Source organism: Pinus tabuliformis, chromosome J, assembly GCF_031772625.1.
Source record: "Pinus tabuliformis cultivar Carrire ecotype Pingquan chromosome J, CPIR1, whole genome shotgun sequence".
Taxonomy (NCBI): domain Eukaryota; kingdom Viridiplantae; phylum Streptophyta; class Pinopsida; order Pinales; family Pinaceae; genus Pinus; species Pinus tabuliformis.
The window spans coordinates 1,432,363,435-1,432,377,396 of NC_142295.1; the positions used below are offsets into that span (position 1 = coordinate 1,432,363,435).

The window sequence follows — 13,962 nt, forward strand, 5'->3', positions numbered from 1 at the left end:
GAGATGCAAATAAACAATATTTATGGTTCAAAATATTAGAGAATGAGAATCACATAAGTATTGCAACATGCTATTTTGCCCTTCAAGTCTCAAAAACTTACAAAAATATGGGGCTAGACAACAAGGATCCATATGCAGCTTTAAAGCAAGATATTGCCGTGTACTTTCAACAGGGAGAAGTTCTTTTAGTGGGAGATTTCAATGCTAGAACATCAAATCATCAAGCTAGTATTCTTTGTTGTAAAGAGGATCACAATCCTATTTGGCTCACTGAAGAGGAGAATCCCCAAAGGGTGAAGTGTTCAGAAAATGACAAAGTTAGCACTCATTTTGGAGATGAGTTGCTTACACTATGTGGGGCTATCAAATTAATTATTTGCAATGGTCTAGATAGATGGAAAAGGTTTGAGAACTTCACTTGTAACGCATACAATGGGGCAAGTGTCGTTGACTATGTGATGTGTTCACAAAGCTTGATAGAAAAGATAGATGAAGTTAAGATTGGAGAGCATATTTAGGACTTAAAATTAGACCATAACCCAATTTATATAAAGTTATCATGGCTAGAAGAAACACAGAATGGGAGAAAAACCCAATGCTCTCGGCAATCACTATCAAGGGGAAAAATTCTTCTAACATAAGAAAATTGTACTATCTTCAAGACAATGTTAGAGATATTAATTCAGAAGGATAAAACTGGTTTCAAAAGTTCCAACAATCATGAGTTAACAAATATAATCCAAAGTGCACTTAAGAAGTGCAAAAGAGCAAAAAATTAGGAAATTAGAATCAAATTGTTTTCGTGTAAATGCTTGGTTTGATGAGGAATGCAAAATGGCAAGGATAACCTTGAAAATGGTAGACAAGGAGAAGATGGATGTAAAGTTATATAAGTAGATACTAAAATGGAAAAAAGATGAGTTCATGCAAACATTTTTTAGGCGATAAGAGTTAATATATCTAAGAAAGAATAACCCAAAGGTTTTTTGGCTGGAATTTCAACCAGGAAGAAGCAAATCGAAAATAATATTACAGCCCAACAATGGTTTGAATATGCAAAGCAACTCTATGAGAAAGAATCATAGGCGGAGCCTCCCTCCAGGATTAACACAACTACAAAGCTCTTCACGTTACAGGAGGTGGAGATTGGAATTAAGAAGTTGAAAACAGGAAAGGCAAAGGACTTGGTTGAGCTTCAAGCAGAGTATCTAAAATGGGGAATGAACACTCTTGCACCGCACATCATGGAAATATTTAACAACATCATTCAACAAGGATTCCCAAGGGACTGGACAACTAGCCTAGCAATACCCCTTTTTAAAAGTGGAGACATTAATAATCCTTCCAATTATAGAACCATTATGATCAATCTTTTGTTTGCAAAGCTTTTCAGCAGCATGGTAGAAAATATAATTAGTAAGTGGGCAGAAGTAAAAGAAAAGAGGGCATGAGGACAAGCGAGTTTTAGGCCGAAGCATTCTACAGTGGATCATGGTATCACGTTGAGACACATTGTTGAAAAGGTTTGGGAGGACAACGAAGAAGCATTTTGCTGCTTTGTTGACTTCAAAAAGGCATTTGACACAATCCCTAGAGATAAGTTGTGGCGTAGAATGGAAGAACTTGAAATTCCTTTGCATTATAGAGCCGTTGTCCATAGACTTTATGAAGAAGTGAAAGTCAAAATTAAAACCTCGGCAGGTGTTTCAAAAAGCTTTAGAAGCAACATTGGAGTCAAGCAAGGTTTCCCTCTATCTCCTACTCTTTTTGGCTTATATATTGATAAATTGGAAGAGTGGATAAATCTGCAAAGTGGAGATGGTGTTCGGTTGGGGGAGTTTGTGATAACGCTTCTTTGATATGTGGATGATCTTGTATTGATTTCTAAGTTGGCCCATGGATTGCAAATGCACCTATATGCCCTTGAGCATGTTTGTAGAGAAGTGGGGATGCAAGTCAATAATAGCAAGACAAAAATAATGCTTTTCTCTAATAAAAGGAAGCAGAGCCAACATACGTTCTTCTTTGAAGGCAACATTCTTGAAGAAGTAAATGAGTACAAGTACCTTGGAATTGATTTGAACAACAAACTTAATTGGGAGGACTTCAAAAAGAAGAGAATTTTAGGAGGGTGGAAAGCATTATATGCTCTTCAAAACAGATGTAGAGAGGCAAAGTTAGGGGATTGGAAAACGACTAAAACACTTTTTGGACTCCTAGTTTGTTGAGTGATGCTATATGGGTGTGAATTGTGGGCTAGCAACACCCTCATCTCAAAATGGAAACAAATTGAGAAAATCAAAAAATGCTTGATCATGAGCAAGTTCAAAATAAAAAATTCGGTAATTTATGAGATAATGTTGAGTGAAACAGGAGCAACTCCCATCGAAGCAATTGTTATGGTGCGGCTCATAAGATATCTAAAAAGAATTGAGCAAATGGGAGTAGGTAGATGGCCTAATGTTATCTTCAATGAAGGCACGAGTGAGAGAAAGAAAGCATGGATGAAACAAAACTACAAATGGATGCAAAAATGGAATATCTACCTCAATGCCTCTCCCACAAACAGCAAGGAGCTAAAGGATTTTGTTATGGAGAAGTTTCGTAAACGAGTATGGGAAAAGAGTTGGGTAGAAAGAAGAAGTACTACATTGAGGAATTCAACCCTATGTGTGATCTAAAAGAAAAAGAGTTCATTGGAGATAGCACTCCGTGGAGGGCAAAGGTTCTTATTGCTTAATTAAGAACCAACTCGCATCAACTTTGGTGTGAAACAAGACGGTGGAAAAGACCTAAAAAAGCTTGGGAAGAATGGGTGTGTACATTTTGCACGTCTGGGGTAGTAGAATCGGAAAAACATTTCATTTTGGAATGTGATAGTTATGAGAATATGCTAGCATTGGTTTCTTGGCATCGTCTTTTCATTGAGAAGATTGTTAGAAAGTTGAGTGAGCTCATCATCAATTTGAACAAGAAAAAAATTGAATTGCAAAAGACAAAAACCATGGAACTAATAAACCCATAAACTATTTTTAATCGATGTTAAAATATCATTTCATTTCCTTGTATATTATTTTAGTGACCGGAAATTTATAAATATTTCAGATCATTAAAATACAATTTTGAATTAGTTTTAAATAATTAAAAATGGACGAGGCTTCACGAGAAAGTTCTTTGCCTTAAATTTTCTAATACAATTTTTTTTTTTATAATTTTAGTGACCGAAATTTATAAATATTTCGGATCTTAAAATACAAATTTGAATTAATTTTGAATAATTAAAAATGGACGAGGCTCTCACGAGTTCCACATAGCTTTCTTCACAGTAGCGTTTCTCACAACCATATCATCAGAGGTAGCGTTTCTCACACCCATATCATCAGAGGTGGCAGAGGCACATATCCTCAAGCGACAGGTCAAAACCTCGCACTTCGCCCCTGCGACGCGGACTTGGCAGAGATGGGGCAGCCATTACTAAGGCCTCTGCAACATATTTTAATTCAACAGAGACCAGGTTGGAACTATTGATCAATGCTGCACATGCTCCAACATTTTTGTTACCAACAAACCAGGATGGTTTCGGTGCTTTTACTCCCTTCTCAATTACTTCCACCCCTGCACAAATTCTCGGTTAACTTCCAACCATGCCGAGCCATAACCCAAACGAAATTCAATTTCAAGTTCAGCTGCACAGCATCATACAACTCTTTCTCCACTTTTGACTTTAATGCCATTATCGACTACGGGCCTTCCTTGAGCAAAGGCCAAAAACTAATAGAACTAGAGGAAGTTCCGGACAGCAATTACCTAGTCAAGCAGTCATTTACGAGGGTTTTCGACATAGCAGCGCTGAGAGTCCCGGCCGAGGAATGTTACGCACTTCAAGCAAGATTGAAAGGTCATTTACTCAACTGGCCTCGCATCAAGAACATCGCTAGGGTTTCGGGCGACGACATTGACGAACATATAAAAGAACTGTTCGACCAAAAGGAAGACGAAAATGACGTCTTTGCAAGAAATGAAAACGTGGACGATCCGCTTCGGGAGAGAGTAGAGCTCGCAAACAAGTTTAATAGCAGGGGGTTCATTCATTTCAAGAAGCTTGCTCAAATGTCACGCCCTAAGGTGAAGAAGAGAACCGGACATGGTTCACAGGAGAGGGGGAAAGGCGGGAGAAACAAGGATGAGTATGCGACCATTGAAGTAGTAGATGAAAATGGCGAAACCAACGAAGATGAAGATTTAACTGGTCTATTGGGCGACGACTTCAGGGTTAAATCATGGAAAGGCCCGACACGGTTGCTTCTTTTAGATGAACGCCACGCCAGAAAAGCCGCGTCGGAGCTTCCACAAGCTGTGCAGGTTCCTGCATCCTGCTTCTTCATTTCTCTGTGACTTGTGAGTCCTAATGGTGATGCAATGTTCATTAATTTACTTACGATAAGAAATATGTTGCGCTTGACTCCTCCCAGGACCCAGCTTGAACGGAGGGATCACAGGGAACTGTTAAATGTTCAGCTGTTGTTAAACGAACATGAGCATATAAAAAAATAAAACAGGGAATGCTGTCACAGAAAATAAAAGCTGAGAATTACCAGTGAACAACAGCAACAAAACTTACATTCACAGATTTGCTTTGCATATAAATAAAAATGAAAAAGGCACAGAAATGCAAGGTACCCACAGTATATCCAAATTTATCGTGGAGAAAAGACTCTTGGGTTATAAAAACTCCAGCGCCAAATAAATGCTCTGTTTTTTATTAACATGGAATAATTGTTACAGTGTTCTCTTTATTCATCCACAGTGCACCCCACCCTGCTACTGTGACCGCAAATAGATTGCTCAATCGATCCCCCGGTGCCTGATACTTAGTTCCATATCTGTTTGGTCAGTTGCCGGGATTCTTCTAACCGTTCCGGTCCCTCGGATGCTCACCTAGAATATTATGGTTGTTTATGACGTGGCAGGTGCCCCGCTAGCTTCCCAGACTTTTGTTGACGGCATATTCCTGCTTGTATCTTTTCTAATGTGGATCAGTCCTTCCCTCTCAGAAGACAATGGTCCTCGTTGCTCGTTCGATATTACATGAATCTACTTGAAGTGGACAACAAATAATATGGCGCTTGTAGAGGCTGGAATCAAGATCAAAGATATGCTATAGCTGCAAATTGATATCAAAACCTTCCAAGGTTGTGATAAAATAACTAAATGAAAAATTTGACCTAGAAGCTCTTTGAGAGTACCAAAATTTGAAACCCATGTGTGATAGATGCCAATATCCATGCCGATGGCTGGTATCTTAGGTTATAGATATAAATATTTATCACCATTCGAGTTATTATTGGAAGACAATAAAACTTCGATAGAATGAAGAGCAGGCTCGAGTTTGTTGAATGAGGAGAATATAGGGTGTGACAGATACCCTATTGATTTGTCTCTTTGGATGCAATTCTTGTATGATGTCAACAAGATAGGGTGTACGATGAGTTGTTGGAAATATAGAGTGCTATATATTGAAAGGCTTTGGAAAGATGTCAATGTTGACTGGAGGTAGCTGCCAAGGATAAGTGAGGTGACTGAGAAGTAGGCTTGTCATCAGAGTCATCAAGCATTGTGTAAGGGCAATGCACTAGTAGATGATATCTCTTGGGGATTAATTTGGATTGAGGGGGTCTTGTTGTATGGTCCTTGTGTGTGTGGCGGCAAGGGGTGGGGGAGTTGAGGTGAGCAAGAGTTGGGGAGCCCATCTCTCCTAACATTGGAGGCTAATGAAAGGAAATTCCTAATAGAAACTTGCGTACTTTGTTGAACTTGGTGAGTTTTATGTTGGTTAGAAGGGGCTTCACTCTGGGGTCACTTGGCATTGGTGTGCTTGTTAGTATGATGGTGTGTGAACAATTTTTTGTAATGACATGTCCTCATAGGTCAGAAGTCGGTTGGCTTCTTTGAGGGCACTGAGAGGAGATACGAGGTTTATTGGAAATAGAAGGTGATCCACTTGGGGGTCTATTGTTGAGGCATGGCCTATAAATGCCTAAGATATGTATTTGAAATCCTCTTTCATGAAGAGGGCAAGGCAAGACTAGTTGGGATAAGAGAAGAAGGTTGAAAGGGAGCCTGTGAATCTTGAAGTAAATAGTCATACATGTTACCACACAATCTAGCAAGTCCCTAAGGAAGGGAAACCTAAGGGACAACTGGTAGACTAAGTGACAACAATGGGATACTAACCCATTGTCACCTTAGTCAAGGTCCACTACTATTTACAGACTTTCACTGATGGGAGGAGTTTCAGTGGGAAGGAAATCACTTGAAATGGATATGTCAATAACTAGGTATGATTTCACAAAGCCCATTCAAGGAGAGACACAATAAATGCTCAATGCTTCATAGAAAAACCTTGGGTGAGAAGATCAAGACCCAGGGTTTGAGATATGCAATGGTAGTATGTTTTCCTAAGGTCAAGATTCTTAAGAGATGAGGTAGGACCTCTCAAAGGAGCTCTATATGATGATTTAACATTTCCAAAAGGTTCTTCGCTCTCTTTGAAAGACCTAAGAAAGGCTTGTGCTGGACCTAGGGTTTTATGAATAAGTGTGGGAAGAAATGCTTCCAAGGTACTCACTAGGTCAAGGCAAGGGGGGGAGGCGGGGAGAGTCTCTTATGATTTATTCCACTGAATACAATGCTCATACAACCCTAAAGAAAACCATCTATCCAAGGAAATACATGCTAGGATTCCGTTTCTAGGGCACACCTAGGACACAAGAGTTTGTGAGAAATCCACTAAAATTGGAGATCCTCTAGACCAAACCTCAAAGAACAATCCTATCCAAACGGAATCCAAAAATTCATCCTCTAATAGATTTCGCTTGATGCCCTAGCTAGCCGTCCTAGGAAAAGGGGCTGAAATTTTTTGGAGGAGAAAAGGAGGAAAGAAAAGTTGATCACTAAATTTCTTGGACCATTGCCTAGTCCTTTGCGCTATGGAGTCTTAGATGATTCTGAATTGGCCAAAATCATCCCTAAGGAGGTTAAAGATTGATGCCCTAGCTATCAACCTTCAACATTTACGTACTCAAGACTTATGAAGTTTCATGAAAGAAAGACAAAATCTCATCGACTAGGAGCATTCATCATTTCTCATGCAATGAGTAACATATGCAATTGCCAACCAAATAGCTTTTCAAAATGATATTCAATAAATTAGGGCATGAGAACATTAACTAGTTGCAACAATTCCATACATTAGGCATTATTCCAAGAAAAATATTCAACAACAAACACTTATAAGATGACAAAATGAGATATCTATCCACAAATCATAAAGTAGCTCCAAAGAAGATCGGAAATTTCAGCGCCAAATGTCAAAATGCATCAAAGAATCTCCAATAGTCTCCAAAGAAAATTGTGAGTTCTTTTACAAGAAGAATCCAAGTGATGGTGACGAGTTCTCACAAATGAGACTCATTTCTATTATATGACTCTCTCTAAATTGAATTAGGCTAATGAGCCCCCAAAATCATAAAGTAATGTGCTAGAAACAAGTCTTGGTCACAAGCCGACCAAGTAGCTATCACAAAATATGAATTAGCCATCCATAAGCAAGCCGAGTGGATGACGTCATGATGATGAAGGGTTGTTGGAGGGCCATATTGAGTCCTCTAAGTGACTTGATGAGAGAGAGGGCTCCAATAAAGATGAATTAGGGGATGGCCCCTAATTTTCCATGGAAGTCTTCATGTGGGGCCCCAAAGGGGGTTTGGGGAACACACGCTGGTCTCACGGGTTTGCAAATTAAAGAAGAGACTGTACAATGCTCCAAATGAGGGCTCTGAGGATGGTGCCTATCCTCCCATGTATCAAGGGTGAGACAAACCTCCTCTGGGCCTTGGATCAACTGCCTTGATCATGCTAAGTTGGTTGGGTCATGCTGGTCCAAGTGCATCGTCTCACGATAATGTGGGGCAATGAACAAACCATTGAATGTGCTGAGGGTGTCCATGGCATGAAATGATGCTCAAACACATGATGGAGTCCCATGGTTCTCAACGCATCCCCTATAAATGCTAGTATGATCCTTTGGTGGGCTTGGATCCCAGTTAAGTTGCCCAACCCATGATGAAACCACTTGCCAATCATATATAAGATCCAATGCGCTTCCTCATAATTCATTAGTGCATCTAAGTGAACCGAGCTTGTTAATCAAGGGCACAAATGAGACTTCATAATGGGCTTCCCTTCCAAATTTAGGGCTTTAAGCATGTAATAGTGTTACCTCCCTAGGTAGGAGTGGGTAATAAGCAACCCTATTAGGTGTTCCCAGCCCCTAAAGGGAAAGACAAGTCCAAGTTACATCCTTCAGTTGATAGGGGTCATATGAATAATGATGAGATGGATAGGGACACAGGGATCTCAAAGCCAAATGCCACGATACAAGGATAGTAATGATGAGGAATATCCACATATTTAGGTGTATAGATGTAGGAGGGAGCAATCGTGGATACATGAGTTACCTTGGCCTTTGTTTTTTCACACTTCTTCATTTTCCTTTTGCCTTTCTTGATTTTTCTTTATATTACTGCTCGGGGTTCCAGGAGATGAGAGCATGCTGTCTATGATATAAGCAATTATTACCCCCTTAAGGTGGGGCAGTTCATCGCCCACTAGGGGTTGGGACATGTATGGGTTCCTTAATGATGTGGAGGCACTCACGGGGCCCTAGGAACTAGGGTGATGGCCATAATGAAGGTGTAAAGCTCACGTTTGTCTTTTGCCCATGTGCTAATATAATGTCCCCACCATCTTTTGCTTTTTTATAATATTTTTTTCTTTTGTTCGTTGCTTGTGGCCATGATATGATTTTAACCCTTTTTTTTTAGCTGCATCAACCTTTGGGGCAACATTTCCAGGCCCGACTTAAACATGTGGAGAAGGGGAGGGGGTGTACCAGTGCCTTGTGGACCTAGTGGTTATGTGGATCCAAAGAGGGAAGATGATGAAATAGGGCTTGTAATGTAAGAAGGGGAGTAAAAAATGTGAAATGGGAAAACGGGACCACACTACCAAAATTGAGGTTTCCCAAGTAGTGCCCTTCTTGAAGGTATAAACCCAGGGGAGATCCCATGAGACTAGGATTGAAGATTAACCCTCCATTTAAGGTGAGAGAACAAAACTATAGTCAAAACCCTTCCTTCTTCCAAGTCACCTAATAATCCATGCCCAAAGTGCCCAAGGAAAAACAAGCATAAGCATCCGATTGCACAATGAAAAACATACCTTTAGGATTGGATGGCTCACCTTCAAACATACCCTCTCGACAGATGGGTGAGGGGACATATGACTGCCTTAGGGAGCAGAGATCAAATGGCGCAATATATCGGCGACACTGGTGGCTGTCAGTGACTATTGGTTGAAGACAAATCTAGGAGAAAAAACCTCCTATGGGGTCACCCACTTTTGGTGGGTAACATTTGGCTCCAACTGGGACATGAGCTCATTGGAGAGTTGTTAAAATTGGCAACTAGGGCCAAAATCCATGTGGGTCATCTTATTAATGGAAGCTAATATTTTTCTTGGATCCCTCTCATCAAGAGGTGTAGGATTGATCTAAATATCATCCGATTCTGATAAGTATTCATGGAGATATGAATTTATTTGTGTTATGGGACAATTTGTCAAGGTCGGCTAGCAACCAAATAAACCCCACTTGTGCTCAACATTTTAGTATAAATAGAGGTGGCCTTCAAGTCATTTCAACACACTTGGGATCTCTTCCTCTCTACTTGTCTTTGGGTTTCAGTAGGAGGAGAGATCCTAAGGGATAACATTGCCCTAATCTAGAGGGCAGAAGCCAGAACTGCTAGGAACAATTGGAATTGCCGGAACTGTTGGGAACAACCGGAATTGCCGGAATTGTCTGGAACAGTCGGAATTGCTGGGACTATTGAGAACTGCCGGAAAAGGCGAGAAAGCTGATGTAGAGGGGAAAAGCCGAAACTGTCGGGAACAACCGGAAGTGCTAGAACTGCCAGAACTGTTGGGAACAGCCGGAATTGCCGGAACTGCCGGAACAAGCGGGAAAGCTGATGCAGAGGGCAAAAGCCGAAATTGCCGGGAACAGCCGAAATTGTCGAAACTGCTGGGAATAGTCGGAACAGCCAAGAAAGCTGACGCAGAGGGCAGAAGCCGGAACTGCTGGGAATAGCTGGAATTGCCGGAACTGTCGAGAACAACCGGAATTGCCGGAATTGCCAAAAGTGTCGGAACTGCCGAGAACTATTGGAACAGGCGGGAAAACTGACGCAGAGGGTAGAAGGCAGAACTGCCAGAACAACCGAGAACAACCGAAACTGCCGGGAATAGCCGGAACTGTCGGAATTGCCGGAATAGCCAGAGCATCCGTCTCTGAAGGAGAGCAGCATACAAGGGACATCTAACTAACATTGGGACAATTGTATGGTACTTAACAACAAATACACCAAGCATGCAATGTTATAGCTAGCATGCAAGGGACAACTAGCATGCAACATCAAGCATGCAAAGGACAGCTAGCATGCAACAACAAGCATGCTAGGGACAATATGTTAAGCAAGGTGCAGCAAGCACATGGTGGCAAGCATGGTGCAGCAAGCACATTGGGACAACAAAGGTACATGATGTAGTACAGTGATGGGTACAGTCATGATTGGTAAAGCATGATGAGATGCAGCACAATAATGATGGGTGCAACATGGTGAAGTGCAACACATGGACGAGATGCAACACAATGATAGGTGAAGGAGTCAAGTTGGAGAATCAGTTGAAGCAACGTGTCTTCAAATGATCTCATGTAGAGATGATCAATTTTCTTATCTAGAAAGTCAAACTGTTGACTTCTGATGTAAATGTACTATCTCTCTCTCTCTGTGTTGAACTATTGAAGAACATAGAAGAAGAATTGATCAAGGCTTTCCTCACATTGGGGTTTGTCCCTGGTTAGCGCCACATCTTGTGTCCTCTTGTCTTGGCTTGTCTTCTGCGATTTATGTTTATGTTCTATCTGCAGTTTACTTTAATGTTGATGTGATTGCTAATCTGGAAAAGATATTGAGCTAACTGTGAAAATTGAAATAAATTGCTCTAAGCATAGAACATACCTAAAATTAACATGGTATCAGAGTTGAGGTGAAGACAATGCCCAAGCAAGAGTGAAAGAGCAATCACCGAAGATAGTTGGGAAAGGACAAAAGGATCAGTGGATTCCTCATCCCTCTTCAAATTCATTGAGGGTGAAGTCGAAACAGAGAATATTATCAGAATGACGCAACGGAAGTTTTTGATGGCCTACCTATGTTGGCATTATGGCACGGGTTTGGAGCTATGGCACAGGTGTTGTCCTTGATGGCAACTCTCTTTGGTAACAGATCTCAGTTCAGGCTTTCAGAATGAAGGAAAAGACATATATGCAGGTTCATCTAGGCGAAGTCGCGTATACACGCGGGTTAGACGTTTCAAAGGCGCGTGTGCGTATACACGCACTTTCATGCAAGGAAAAACGCATATATGTTGGAGAACTTACCTTTGGTCTGTGGTAGTTAGTCCTTGGTACTTGAACCTATGATTTTGGACCATGATACCTCGTCAGACGTGTTGATCCCAGGTATTGGGTCCTTGGTATTGGCTTATTATGGTTTTGGACCGTGGTATTGTGGAAGGCCTAAAACTATAAAAGGGGAAGGAGATCATGTGGCAAAGGATCATCTGATTTATTGAATATCTGATATTGTGCTAGATCTGGAATATTGGTGATTGGGTTATGGTGCAGATCTAGATCTGAATGAAGGAGGAACCTGAGCGCAAGAAGGATAAGGTCTATTGATGGATCAAAATCTCAAGGCTTGAACATTGATATTTCTGTATGATTTTGATCTGTTATATGTGGCGCACTCTTGATCTATAAATCTGATAATCTGGGTTAACTAATGACTGAATGTTTAAAAGAATGAATTATCCTTTATAGATCTGTACGCAGGTTCAGTGAAGTGCAGGTGCGTATACACGCTTTTTCTGTGAATGAAAGAAGCGTATACGCAGGTTGGTTGTGGTACAAAAGCGTATACACGCAGGTTGGTTGTGGTACAAAAGCGTATACACGCAGGTTGCTGAATAATGAAGTAGCGTACATATCTAGACTTATGTTCTAGCTGCTTCTGTTTTATTGCTGTAGTGTTTTGGGTTCAGAATTGGTGTTTGATTACAAGTACTGTGTTCTGGGTACAGCGGTCAGAGAAGTGTTTATTTGATTCAGTTTTTGATTGGTGAAAAGGAGTTTGGTTGATGCAAAAATTCTTGATGTTTGATTGATGCTATATGTGGATCCAGTCTGAAAATTAATGAAACGAGGTCCCTGAAAGCAAAGAGAAGGTTGCAGCCTTCTGCAGGTAGAAGCCTGCATACTAGTATCTCAAGCTAGTACAAGAACTAAGGGGGTTGGAGCTCCCTTCCAGGAAAGCTGGAGAACGAGAGAGAGTTGTAGCTCTCTGCAGGTTGCAGCCTGCGTACTGGTAAAGACTGCACCAGTACAAAACATTGTAAAGAGAAGTTTCTAATTAAAAAGAAGATAGAGACGAATTGCAGTAGGGGGTTTTCACCCACATTGGGTTTCCTCCTTATATCTTGTGTTCTTATGTGTGACTGTCTTCTGCTCTGTTTCACTGTTTCTAGTACTGTTTATTTACTTCTGATTCACAGATTAATAACTGACATCTGAAAGATAAATCTAATTATAAGTCTTCTCTATATACGCGGGTTTCTTTATCTGTAGTTGCGTATATACGCGATTTTTATTAACTGAAGTAGCGTATATTATCTGGAGTTGAAAAAGGAAATATTTGACTTGATAATACTGATTCACCCCCCCTCTCAGTATTATTTCCAACAATTGGTATCAGAGCAGGTCCTTTAGAAGAAGCTTGATCGCTTGAAGGAAGATCGTTCATCATGAGCAACTACGAGAGGGAAGCATCAATCAGGCCACCAATATTTGATGGGACAAACTTCATTTATTGGAAGGTAAGAGTTACTGCCTATCTTCAATCTCTTTGTACAAAAGTCTGGGATATCATAGATACAGGGTATACTTTTCCATCAGCAACTCCTACAAATCTGGCTGAGAAGAAGAAATATGAAACAAATGCAAAGGCGGTCAATACTCTATTAGGATGCCTATCTCAATTACAATTTGTCAAGGTAATGCAGTTTAAATCCGCAAAAGAGATATGGGACAAGATTGTTCTGAGCTATGAAGGAGATGATCAGGTAAAACGAGCAAAACTTCAAACCCTCAGGATTCAGTATGAAAATCTCAGGATGTATAATGATGAAAGTGTGGCTAACTATTTTCTTCGTGTAGATGAGATTGTTAATTGTATGAAAAATTTGGGTGAAGAAATAAAAGAGGCTGTTGTGGTTGAAAAAGTTCTAAGATCTTTGTCCCCTAGGTTTGAATCTAAAGTTTCTGCAATAGAAGAAAAAGAGAATCTACAAAGCCTTAAAATGTCACAGCTGCACGAAATTCTAACTGCTTATGAAATGAGGAAAGGAGGTCCATCAGACAGGAGAGAAGCTGCCTTCAAGGCTTCAGGCAAAGGCGAGTACTACGAGTCAGGACACGTGTCAGAAGAAGAAGAAGAATCAAATTTTGTCAGAAATCTTCAACGGGGTACTGGGCTGTTCCGAGGTAAGTTACCTTTCAAATGCTTTGCTTGTGGAAGAGTCGGTCACTATGCTGCCAAATGTCCTCACAAGGATAAGATTGACAAAGGGAAAGAACTTGTTAGATGGGACAAGAAATAGAATGCAAATAAGAAAAGCTATTACACTCATGAAGATAGTGATGGACTTTCAAATAGTGACGAAGATGAACGAGGTAATGAGTATAAACTTTTAATGGCTTTTGAAGATGATGACTACATGGAT

General features: G+C 40.5%; 1 protein-coding gene across 4 annotated transcripts in view; it reads left to right on the forward strand.

The window, feature by feature from the left end:
- Nucleotides 1-3,288: 3,288 nt before the first annotated feature.
- Nucleotides 3,289-13,962, forward strand: part of LOC149232745 (tRNA (guanine(37)-N(1))-methyltransferase 1-like) — a 451,966-nt gene continuing 441,292 nt past the window's right edge. For 2 of the 4 annotated variants that reach the window (XR_016248185.1, XR_016248186.1), the window contains exon 1: nt 3,289-4,362. Coding sequence is in view for 2 of the 4 variants with exons in the window: in XM_089379487.1 (XP_089235613.1) it covers nt 3,532-4,362 (831 nt within the window). In the remaining 2 variants the exon portion in view is untranslated. The remainder of the gene's footprint in view (nt 4,363-13,962) is intronic. The other 2 variants (XM_089379487.1, XM_089379488.1) reach the window with 1 other exon arrangement.